At 41.4% G+C, this 12,913-nt stretch overlaps 1 protein-coding gene across 11 annotated transcripts in view; it reads left to right on the top strand.

Moving 5' to 3' along the window:
- RASGRF2 (Ras protein specific guanine nucleotide releasing factor 2) overlaps positions 1-10,499 on the top strand; it is a 271,385-nt gene extending 260,886 nt beyond the window's left edge. For 5 of the 11 annotated variants that reach the window (XM_086412804.1, XM_086412802.1, XM_086412805.1 and 2 more), the window contains 3 exons: positions 1,246-1,363; positions 1,933-2,001; positions 5,901-10,499. In XM_086412804.1, the coding sequence (XP_086268930.1) occupies positions 1,246-1,363; positions 1,933-2,001; positions 5,901-5,993 (280 nt within the window). In that variant the 3' untranslated portion in view covers positions 5,994-10,499. The remainder of the gene's footprint in view (positions 1-1,245; positions 1,364-1,932; positions 2,002-5,900) is intronic. The other 6 variants (XR_015168016.1, XR_015168015.1, XR_015168012.1 and 3 more) reach the window with 2 other exon arrangements.
- Positions 10,500-12,913: the final 2,414 nt, after the last annotated feature.

Genomic DNA, 12,913 nt, shown 5'->3' on the forward strand with positions numbered 1-12,913 from the left:
GCCTACCTCATACTTTCCTTTGAAAAGAAAACCAAATGGGACACAGCTTCCATCATCAGGTGTTTTTCTGACTTGCCTTTTCATTTGGAATACCACGCATGTAGTGAGTGTCATGGATATACTCATGGTATGCAGAGCATTCCAAATAAGAAGAAAATGTCACCACAGTAAATCTTACTATATTTTACTATAAAAAGTTTCTTTATTTGGTATTTCCTAATCTAAATACAGTGATTTCCTGTGATTCTTTATTTGAATATTCCAGTCCCTGTTGCTTTTGTTTTTTATTTTTGGCTTTTTGTTGCTGGATCCTTTTCTTGTTCTTCAGACACACAGAGAGAGAGGGAGGGAGAACAGAGGATATCCTCCTGCAATTAGTTTTCTTATGACCTGCCACATGGACTTCACTTACTCTGGAAAATTTTGTCCTGTGATGCCATGACGGAAAGAAAGACTTAAAGTAACAATGATAGTATAAGAACTATTTACTGAAGATTGAATAAATTATAGACTCTATGCTAAGTGCTTGATGTGTTTTATTTAAGCCTCATAGAAAACTAGAGATAAAAGTTTCATTGTCTCCATTTTACAGACAAGGAAGCTGCAGTTCAGAGAGTTTGCCCACCACCACTTAGGAAGTAGGCAAGTGGGGACTCAAACTCAGTTTCCCCTGGATTAAAAGGCCGTGTTCTCAACCTCTAGACTCTGAGAATGCACCTTCCAAACAAAGAAGGTCTCACTTTAGTGTGCAGGTGTGATATTAATCTCTATCTTCTAAGACATTTAAATACTAACTAAAACAGAAAACAAGTTTTACAAGTTCTAGTCACATTGATTTTTCCACCCACTTCTTCAAGGTTGAATGTTTGCACTTAAATGAGGTGAGGGCATGGGGTTTCCTACATGCTTTTACATCCCTAACGGTGTGGCCATTTGACAAGCACTGCAGGCCAATGCTACAAGCAAGTCCCATTAGCACATGTTTTGTATTTGTCTATAAGACATCCTGTCGTTTGAAGTACCACTGTCTCAAACACATAGTAAAGCATGAGCTGTAATTTTGTATCACACTCTATTGTAAGACATAATTAAACCTCTGCATATTATGAGCATGCTTCTGAAAATGGGATTAAAAGAGTTTTTTGCTTCAGGAGGGGAGCAGCGCAGCTGCTTCCTGTTGAAACAGGGGAGGTGGGTGGACACCTGTGTGAATGAGCTTGTGAACAGTGCCTCTTGTTCTTCTAGTTGTAACCCCCCGGCTGTTCCTTATCTGGGGATGTACCTGACAGACCTGGCGTTTATTGAAGAAGGAACACCAAACTTTACCGAGGAAGGCCTCGTCAATTTCTCCAAGATGAGAATGGTGGGTTCGAGTTTCATGTAAGCAGCCTGTCTTGGTGACCTCAGTGGCTTATAGAGAAGAGGCGATGTCATGGAAGAGTGACCGTTTGCTTTTTCATCTTGACCTTTTTATCCGACACTGGGTCTGATACCTGATGTTGGCTGATTCAGGAGATTTTCGCAGTCCTCTTTCAGCTGGCAGTCTAGACAATGAGGGTGGGGAATAAAGCCCCAGGGATGACTTTCTGAGACTGAGCAGGGATAGACAGATGCTGAAGGCTTCTTGTTGGACAGCTGGGTTCTGAGCATTTAGAAGTGAGGAGCCCATGGACACTAGCGCCCCATGCCTGTCACCTGAGGATACCCTGTGCCAGCTGTTTCCCTGATTGGGAATTCAGTATCTTCTTGCTGTTAGGGTTTCTTGTGGCTCATTGAAGGCAAAAAAGCCCTAGGGCTAGGTCATGATGGAGCAGGGCTCCAGGTGCCTCAATGGATGGAGTAAGGGACTGACTGCTCTGGGACAGGCTCCCAGAATACTGTGCTGCAACCCAGGGCAGTGCTCATGCTTTGCTTCTGTTCTTCCTCCATCAGATATCACACATCATCAGAGAGATACGCCAGTTCCAGCAGACTTCCTATCGAATCGATCATCAGCCAAAGGTAATCTTGTATGGTTGTCAGGGAACTTTAAGAAAGAAGTGGAAGTTAGTTAGTTGGAAACAGCAGTAGAGTAGATCAATAATACCAAAAGCTAACTCAAAGAAAAGACCAAAAAGACAGACAAACATTTGGTAACTCTGATTAAGAAAAACAAGAAAGAAAGCAAAAAGAATATCAATTCATTATCAAATTCTATCTATTTTATATCCAGTATTTCTTGTGAAGCTGTCCACACCACTACCACCACCCCTTGTCCAAGCTACCAATGTCTGGTACCTGGTGTTCAGTTCAGTTCAGTTTAGTTGCTCAGTCGTGTCCAACTCTTTGCGACCCCATGAATCGCAGCACGCCAGGCCTCCCTATCCATCACCAACTCCTGGAGTTCACTCAGACTCACGTCCATCAAGTGAGTGATGCCATCCAGCCATCTCATCCTCTGTCATCCCCTTCTCCTCCTGCCCCCAATCCCTCCCAGCATCAGAGTCTTTTCCAATGAGTCAACTCTTCTCATGAGGTGGCCAAAGTACTGGAGTTTCAGCTTCAGCATCAATCCTTCCAAAGAAATCCCAGGGCTGATCTCCTTCACAATGGACTTGCAGTCCAAGGGACTCTCAAGAGTCTTCTCCAACACCACAGTTCATCAATTCTTCAGCGCTCAGCCTTCTTCACAGTCCAACTCTCACGTCCATACATGACCACAGGAAAAACCACAGCCTTGATTAGACGAACCTTTGTTGGCAAAGTAATGTCTCTGCTTTTCAGTATGCTATCTAGGTTGGTCATAACTTTCCTTCCAAGGAGTAAGCGTCTTTTAATTTCATGGCTGTAGTCACCATCTGCAGTGATTTTGGAGCCCAGAATAATAAAGTCTGACACTGTTTCCACTATTTCCCCATCTATTTCCCATGAAGTGATGGGACCGGATGCCGTGATCTTTGTTTTCTGAATGTTGAGCTTTAAGCCAACTGTTTCACTCTCCACTTTCACTTTCATCAAGAGGCTTTTGAGTTCCTCTTCACTTTCTGCCATAAGGGTGGTGTCATCTGCATATCTGAGGTTACTGATATTTCTCCCGGCAATCTTGATTCCAGCTTGTGTTTCTTCCAGCCCAGCGTTTCTCATGATGTACTCTGCATATAAGTTAAATAAACAGGGTGACAATGTACAGCCTTGACGTACTCCTTTTCCTATTTGGTACCTGGTGTACTGAATGCAAATCCATTCAACAAATTTACAGCCAAATAGGACTCTCTGAAACACACAGTGGGAGTTATTTGCCCCTTGCTTAAAATATTTTATTGGCTTATCTTTGCTCTTAGGCTAAGGAAAGAAAAAAATTTTGATATATCCCAGAAATCTTGCATTATGTAGTCCCTACTCATCTTTCAGGATTCATCTCATGTCATTATCCCCTTCTTCTCTCCATCCCAACAATAACTGATGTTTATTACCTTTTTCTTTCTTCCTTTTCTTTCTTTCCTTTCCTCTTCTTTCTTTTTTTTCATTTTGTAATAGATGTTATTTTTTAGAATCATTTTAGCTTTACAGAAAAATTGAAATGGTAAGGTAGAAGATTCCAATTTAACACACAGTTCATCATCCCTGTTATTTCATGGAACTTGACATACTTATTATGAAACTCATAAGGAAGCTTTGATAGGCAAAAAAAAGATAAGAACTTTTTGAAAAATAAGAAGAGTAAGGGAGAGCCTTCCCTACCAGATACAGACACTAACACTGCAGTGAATAGAAGAGGACTATCTTGGCAGAGGAATACAAACTCAGTGGAGTAGGATAAAGTCCAGATGCAGATTTTGTCTATATGAAAATTTAATATGGGATAAAGGAGACATTTAAAGAAAGTGACGGAAAGAAACTGACCATTGTGTAAATGGAATAGGGATTTTTGTTCTCCATCTTATACTATTCAAAAAATAAATTCCAGATGAATTCACTACCTTATACAAAAAGAAACATTACATTATTTAAATGAAATAATATAGGACAAAATATTCATGATCTTTGGATTTGAAAGACCTTCTTAAACACAGAATGCAAAAGCTTTAGAAGATGAGATTGATACAGTTTGCTGAATCAAAATCTAAAACTTCTATCTGACAAAGGGCAATTGTTTAAAAATTGTAGAAGAGTACAAGCAATAGACTAGGAGACAATGTTTGTAACATAAAAAACAAAGACAGAATAAAATTATTCCTATAAATTAAAAAAGTATTCCTATAAATCTATAAGAAAAATCATAAACAACACAATATTGACAAAGCTATAAACAGGTGATTCACAGAAGAAGAAACAAAAATGTCCAATACATATTTGGAGAATGCTCAACTTCACTAATAAGAAAAATACAAATTACAAAGCATCAGTATCAGCTATCAGACAGACAAATTTTTAAAATATTGTTAACAGCAAACTTGAGTTGGGATATGGGATAACAGATACTCTCATGTACTATAGGCACAACGGTTTTGGAGGTTATTTTATATATTTTTTTTTATTAAAAATTGATATACCAAGTAACCAGAATTCTCATACATTGCTGATGAGAGTAACATGGTACAACCTCTTTGGAAAAGTGTGTCCTTTGGAGGTTTCTGAAAATGTTAAATATGCATATTTAACTTAAATACCTTATGACTCAGGTATTTATCCAAGGGGAAAGTGAAAACATGCTCACAAAAAGTCTCACATAAGATGTTGATGGCATTTCTTAATAATAGCCAAAAATTGGAAATAGCCCAGGTGTCCATAAACAGATGAATGGATAAACAAATTGCGGTGCATCTATACAGTGGGCCACTACTCAGCAGTAGAAGATAACCAGTGAGACACTCCACAACACAGATGCGTCCAGCACATGATGCAGAGTAGAAGAAACCAGACACAGACGAGTACCTACTGTGTGATTCCACTCACATGAAGTTCTAGAGCAGACAGGACTAACACGTGGTGACAGAAATCAGAGCAGCGATCGCTTCTGGCAGTAGGTTAACGGGGAAGCTGCGTGAGGGAACTTTCTGGGGTGATGAAATTATCCTCTAGCACGCTACATGTGTAGCTTGATTGTTATTGTTTAGTCGCTAAGTCGTGTCCAACTCTTTGCAACCTCATGGACTGTATCCCTCCAGGCTCCTCCGTCCATGGGATTTCCCAAGGAAAAATACTGGAGTGGGTTGCTATTTCCTTCTCCAGATATATAAGTCACATGGGCATTTACTTTTGTCAAAACTAATGAAAGTATTTAATTTTACTTATATCTGCTATCTCTCCGTAAAAATAAAGAGATATTTTTATGGTGCTAACCCCTGTTCTAACCTGTTCATTTCCATGTCCTTTCATTTCATTTCTGGTGTGGAACCATTCATGTGTGAGGACTAGGGAGTATGCTAACAAGGACTTCACCGTAACTTTGTGTCATAGTGAAATATTGATGGCAACCCATCAATATGAGATCATTAAATAAACTCTGATATGTCACACTTGTAATACAGCACAGCAGTGAGAGCTCTTTGTATGACATGAGGAGCACTCCACAACTTCTAGTCTGATGAAAGCAGAATAAAATATACCCTTGTGATACCATGTATTAGAGGAAAAATGATTTCTGTAAGTACCTGGTAATGTCTGGAAAGATACTGAAAAATATCTGGGAGAATATAAGCCAACTGATAACAGTGGTGCTTCTTGAGGGCAGTGCCTAGGGTAGGGAGTTAAGAGGGGAACAGAATATACAGTCAGAATATATTCCTAATGTATTTTAGTTACATAAAGTATTTCAGTGCTTGGGAGAAAATGTTGAATTGTGTCAGGCTCCATTCAGAAAATGTACATCTGGTGTTGTGAAGGAACTCAAAGCGGGTTTCTTCTTCTTTCTTCTCCAGGTCACTCAGTACTTGCTTGACAAAGCCCTCATCATAGATGAAGATACGCTGTATGAGCTGTCACTAAAAATTGAACCTCGGCTCCCTGCTTGACGATCCGACCTTGCCCCGCGTCCGTGGAATTTTCATGGAAAGCAGAGTGGACAGAACTGTGCATGCCATGCCTCCCGCAGTGCTGAGAGGACAGGGGGATGGAGACAAAGCCAGTCTCCTCTGTTCCCCAAAGATGATGGAGCCAAACCAGAATTCTGTCTCCAGCCAGGGAAGCCCAGCTGGTTGGGATCAAGGATAGATGCTTCAGACTTGGGTGGGAAGCTGAAGAGAGTGGTGTTTGGTAAACTGAGGGCACATTTGCATGAGGGAGTATAAACTGGGAGGTGCTGGTAGCCACTTTAAAGAAGCAGGTTAAGAAGGGAAATTTCAAATTCTGCCCCGTGTTCTGTTAAGAACTCAGGGACAAAGGTCCATGAAAAGGCTTGTGATGTTTCACTGGCACTTAACTGGCCTGGGGCACCTCCCAGTTTTCTCCTAGGATTTAACTGCTTCTCTTACATTTCCTTTGTTACAGGCTTCCAGAAGAGCCGAGGCTGTCTCTAGGGATGGGCCGACACATAAGCAATTTCAGTCCTCAGCATGTGCATGGTTCTCAGTGCATCATAAATATTTATATTGGAGGAATGGCATGTTCTGAAACTGCTCTTTCAGTCTTTAGGCAACAGGACAGGAAAGACATGTTGAAAGTCAAATGGATTTGTATGTAACATTTCCATAATTTAAAGCCCAATCGCTGTGCCCCCAAAGAGTCCAGCCACGTGGGGGACTTCTTCCTGAGGCTGTGCAGTTCAGGAAGTCGATGCCATTGGAGAGGCAGGTGCAGGCTTTGCAGAAAGATGCCCACGTGCCTCACGAACAAAACTGTGGAATACAACAGAAGGCCACCGAGGGGAAGAGTGGGTTTCAGTGCTAAGTGAAAAGATATACTTAAAAATCGTCTCTGCGCCTTTCTGTGCTTCTTTTCATCCCCCCCCACCCCCTTGGTTACGTGGGAATCTGTTCTGATTTACACGAACCATGTTTCGGCTCACTATGAACATTACTTGTTTGTTTTTTAAAGTTGTCTAGTGCAGTGGCCCCCAAGCTTTTTGGCACCAGGGAGCGGTTTCATGGAAGACAATTTTTCTACAGGGTGGGGCAGAGGGAGGGGACTTGGTTTCAGATTGATTACGTGCATTACATTTATCATGCACTTTATTTCTATTGTTACCACATCAGCCCCACCAAAGATCATCAGGCGTTAGACCTTGGATGCTGGGGACCCCTGATTTAGTGAGATTTTCTTTTTAAAACCCACCCTTCCATGTGCTATTAGTAGACAGTTCTTCTCCAGTCATCTTTGTTTTTAAATTTTGAGGCATTTCTGAGTGAAAATATATGGGAAAATGGGAAAATATATGGGAAATGGGCCCAAGCACTCATGAGCTCTTGTGTCAGAAAACCAAATGCAGGGGTTCGTCCTCCTACCCTAGGCTGGGAAAGCGACTGTGATTTCCCCAGGATTGTTGGTTATTAAAGAAATAGGGCTAGCTCATGTTCTCGTGTTTACCTCCCTCTTCTCTTCTCAGGGAGACCTCTGCTTTCAAAGAAGAGAAAAGATATTGTTACCTGAGCCTATTGCATCTGGCATTATTTCTTAGAGGCATGAAGCATATTAATGCTGACATTGAAAAAAAATTGATCTTTTTGGCTGCTTTCTCTCTTTGCACTTTAATTATGTTGTTAGAGCTGACAGCTGACTAATAAATTCAACTTACTGGCTCATAAGACCCAGTGGAATTGATAATGTCCCACAGAGGTGAATGTACATTTTTCCTGCATGGTAAGGGCCATCTCTGTACATAACTATATAGTGAAATATCAAGTAAGTAAAAGAAAATATTTATAATATTTGAAGACCATTCCAAAAATATTTTCAATAGCTCATATTAGCTAACAGGATAGCACTAAACTCAAGGAGGGTGACTTATGGATGCTTAATTTTTTTCTTTCTTTCTTTTTTATTTTTTAAAGTTGCTTGTTTTTTCTCTTTAGTTTCAAATAAAAAGTTGATGCATCTTGATGCATGATAAGAAGCATGAGTTCTTTGGATCCTAACAGTGCATAACTTATCATTTATTTCTCAGTGTTCAGAAACAAAGTTTGAACTAATATATGTCAGTTGCACCAAGCACCTCAAAGTCTTGCAAAAGAATAAGAAAGTAAAGGTTAACTTTCTTGGTGCAAAGACACAGTTTTGAAAGTGAACTAAAACCGGGACAGATCAGTGAAAAGACCACACAGATAGCAGTTTCAGGCAGAGCAACACGTGGAAATGTTGATATATCAGACTCTGGCCTTAAGAGTCTCCAGAGTCTTCCAGAAGGGAGGGTGTGGGTCTGTGGGCCCCGTCCCTGGAAGTTTGGACCCTTAATTCTCTGACCCAGTGGTTCCAGAGGCACTGCAGCCGTTCTTATTAGAGAAAAACAGAAACTTGAGGAATTTCCAAATGCTCCTTCCCTTTTGGCATACAGGTTTTCCTCAGCCAGTGACAAAGCCGGCAGGCCTATTTCCCGCAGAATGTTGGAAGAGCGCCCCCTGGCGGTCAACTGTGGGCACTGTCCGTCGTCTCTGCTGACCTTTAAGTATTTTTTTTTTGCTAGTTACACACCTCTCCTGCTTCCTAGAGTGTGAAGCCTTTCCACCTCCAAGGGAGTTACTTTTGATGACCTGCACCATTTCTGGGCCAGCTGGGAGAGGAAAGCGCATTTTTAAAAAGCTCAATTTGGTCACATTTAAAAGCCCCAAGAGCAATTTGTGGTTTCCTTTTGATTTTTTAAAGCACCCATCCTCTTCTGCCTTGCAAGCTCTGTGTGACGGTTGGAATGAGCGCTCCTGGCTGGGTCTGCTTGTATTCTATTACACGAGACCCATTTCTATGAGTAGATGGGAGGTCAGCCTCTAACAGCCAAATAGGAAACACCTGTATTCTTGCAAAATTAACCTAGAAAATCAGAAGTAAAATCCAAGTTCATGCTTTCAGATGAATACTCACATTTTGTACAGTCAATGAAATTATCTTGGGGATTTTAGGGGGTACCTTTGGTGATTAACTCAGACATCCAGTTTTGCTACAAGGACAAGTCTCTTATTTAAAGCAATATATTATGTGACTGATTCAGGCATGAAGTAGAATGTTGTCAATTTTCCTTAGTGTTTCTCTGAAGGAATTTAAAGAGGGAAATTCAAACTTACTGTTGCAGTATTTTCAACTGACTGTCACACCAAGTCCCTATTACTGTTTGTTAAATTTCAGTACAGATGTTGAATAACTTGGCAGAGAAAAATCCATGACATTCCAGTTTGGAGTGTGTGTGATAATGGACCCACATCTCTTTTTTTCTCACAGTGTTGTAACAGACAGGACCTAGGGTCAGCAATGATTGGACCGTTTTCAAATCCTTAACTAAAGAGTAACACAATAGGAGGGTTGTTCCCAATAGAATTGAGTTTTGTCTTAAAATAGAGGATTTCATTTAGCTTTTCTTTTCAAAGGTTGATCTTATTCCCCCTGGAAGGGGTGGGGGGGAGACTTTCCCTTCATTTTAAACCATAAGATTTTTTAAAAACCAGCCTGTGAAGTTTATTATTTTTTCTGCTATTGAAATGGTATAAAAGGTAGTATTTATGGCTAAACAATAGAGCTATGCTAATATCCACAGCCAGAAGGAATAAGTGAATAAGATTCATTTTCACTTCAGAAAGACAACAGATTGTAGCTTTAAATAATGACTTGATTACTGACACCACTATGTGAATCCTGGTAATAAGACTTGAATCAATGAAATTTAATCAAAGTGTCTTTTCTTGGTATCTGTTAGTGACTTAAAATTAAGGCAGGGAGGAACTAAAGTAGAAAACAACCATCTTGTAGGTATAAATACATGAAAGATCAGAAAACTATTCATCTTGGCTACCATACCACATGATGTTAACATCAGGGTTGATTTGATTGTACTTGATTGCATTTGCTCAAGAAAAATAATAGTTCTACTAAATGATGTTGAACCACTGTCTTGTTAGACCACCATTAATTCTTCTCTGGAAAGGCAGTTGTGAAAGAGCACTGGACTAGGCATCGTAGCCCTAGACTCAGATCTACCCAGCTAAAGCTGGGAAACCTTGGGCCAGTGCTGAACCTCTCTGATCCTCAGTTTCCTCATCTGTGAAATGGAGTTAACAGTGATGCCTGTGCTGCCTACCTCACAGGACTGTCATGAGGACAAAGTGGATCTGACTGTAAAGTGCTGTCCAAATGTGAGGTAATTTGATTACCATCCTCATCTCTCTTTTGCAGAGCATTTAAGTGTGTTTGTTATTTGTGTGTGTGATGGACAAACCCATGTATTACTTGGAGAACTATATTGTTTGTGTCCAGTTACTTTGCACATCTGCTGACATCTGTGACTCCGACAGGGGTTTGTGCTGTGGCCTAACACTTGCCAGGTGAGGTGTGGGTTACTCCTGTATGCAAATTAAACTTTGCCTTTCTCAAATTCTCCAAAATCTCCTTAGTCTCTTCATTTGATTGTTTCAGCATTTTTCTATATTGTCTTCTTCATAGCTGTGGGCTCCTTCAGATATTCTTTTACTTCTAAAGTTCAGGGAGGAAAAGGTTTAGACGAAACCATGTTGCAGGTACTAAAATATCACAGAATTTGAAGGACCTTAGGCTTCCTAAGTAGCACTCATGGTGAAGAATCCGCCTGCCCATGCAGGAGACTCAAGAGACACAGGTTCGATCCCTGCGTCTGGAAGATCCCCTGGAGGAGGAAATAGCAACTGACTCCAGGATTCTTGGTTGAAAAATTCCATGGACAGAGGAGCTTGGGCTAAAGCTTGGACAGTGGGCCAAAGTCCATGAGGTCTCAAAGAGTCGGACACAACTGAGTATGCACGCAAAGATGACATTAAAGGTCTTCTAGCCTCACTGTCTTTCTGGGGTTTACAGCTTTCCCATGCCATCACCAGCCCAGGTTTAATTACCTCCAGGCACACAGAACTCATTACTCTCCAATCAGCTCTGTTCACCCAATGGCAGCTCATGAACAGGCTGTGGAGAGAAGAGCTACTGAGGTTAGAGGTGGAGGTCTGAGGCTGTGTTCCTCATCTAAAATGAAAGCCTCATATCTGCCCCTAGAATTACTGCAGTGGATCCATGGAATAATATATATGAAAATACTTCACTTTTGTCCAGTAGATGAAGTTGTCCTAATGTTTAGAGCTCAAGGAAACATGACGCTGCTGTTGAGTCCAAGAGAAAACTGAGAAAAGAGAGAATGTGGGTCCCTTCTGTCTCGTTGGCTTCCTTTTCCACTTCTGAAATGAGCAATCAGCCTGGTAGGGATTTGAGAACCCAGGTTCCTTTCATTTTGTTACTTGGCCATTCCTCATGGCGTTGACCTTGCCTGCTGGTCAAATCTGGGTCCTGTTATTAATACATCCAGGCTCTAGCCAGATTCAGGAACAGAAAAGAGAATAAGCCCACAACAGGAGGTTTCCTTTATAGCAAGTGATAGGGCACTTACACGCTTCGCTTCTGTTCCCATCCCTGTGACATGAGCTAGCCATGTGAACACCTGGCCACTAGGTATGGAAAGAGCCCCTGAACTTTGAAGGGAATTGGAGAAGATGAGAAGGGAGTATGTGGCCTATGACAGAGATCATAATTTGAAGAATTTTCAGAAATCTGGGATTTCTGTTTTGTTATCTATGGAGGTAGTCACTTCATCACCCCACCTTTATCATAAGTATGAGGATAACTAGGCCCTCAAAAAAAGGGTGCCACACATTTTTCTCAAAAGTAGCCCAACTTCTCTTCTGACATTACTAACGTAAAATTACACTATAAAAGATGAGGAGTTGAGGTAAGGCATGGGGTGGGTGAAAGTGAAAGTGAAGCCGCTTAGTCGTGTCCGACTCTTTGTGACCCCATGGACTATAGCCTACCAGGCTCCCTGGTCCATGGGATTCTCCAGGCAAGAATACTGGAGTGGGTTGCCATTTCCTTCTCCAGGGAATCTTCACAACATAGGGATTGAACCCATGTCTCCTGTGTCTCCCGTATTACAGGTGGTTTCTGTACTGCTGAGCCACCTTGGAAGTCCATGGGGTGGGTAGGTGGAGGCTGCTTCTGCTGCTGCTAAGTCACGTCAGTCGTGTCCGACTCTGTGTGACCCCATAGACGGCAGCCCACAGGCTCCCCCATCCCTGGGATTCTCCAGGCAAGAGTACTGGAGTTGGGTGCCATTGCCTTCTCCGTGGAGGCTAAATGTCTACTAATAAGGAACTGGAAGAAAAAGAAAGAGCAGTTTCTCATTGTAACCACCATCTTTTAAATTCTATATCTCCATGCTTTTCAAAAGCCTCCCCATTCTCTGCGTCTGGGATCTGGGCTATTTCAGGCTCACTGCATTTATTTCACCTGGTGCCTGAACTGCCATGAAACAGTTTGGTCAGCCCCACAGACCCCTAACTTTCTGCCTGTTCTGCCAGGGGAGCAGGAGGGACTATGGTCTGTTAGGACAAAATGTGCAAACTGGGAGCTCTGACTCTTTACAGGATCATGCAATTAGTTTGGTGGGTCCCCATCTGCAAATGTTCAATGAGATAACACAGGAGAACTTAGAAAATATCTGAGCATATCATATCACATGCAAAAAGGGTAAGTATCACTTGTATGCTAGGTTATAATGATAGCATATATGTTAACTGAGGCCAATACACAGTAAAGTGCTTGAATCTTAAGTGTACAGCTTGAGGAATTTTTACACGTGTGTACACTCATACAACCACCCCTAAATCAAGAACCCTTCCAGCCCCAGAAGGCCCTCTGAGGTACTCTCCCAGTCCGTACCCCCATGCAAAGGTAAAATATTTTTTTTTCTTTGGGTCATATTTAAAAGAGGTGGAGGCTCTGA

The sequence above is a fragment of the Bos grunniens genome, chromosome 7 (genome assembly GCF_055505025.1).
Source record: "Bos grunniens cultivar Pamir isolate PY7600 chromosome 7, Bosgru_T2T1.0, whole genome shotgun sequence".
NCBI lineage: Eukaryota > Metazoa > Chordata > Mammalia > Artiodactyla > Bovidae > Bos > Bos grunniens.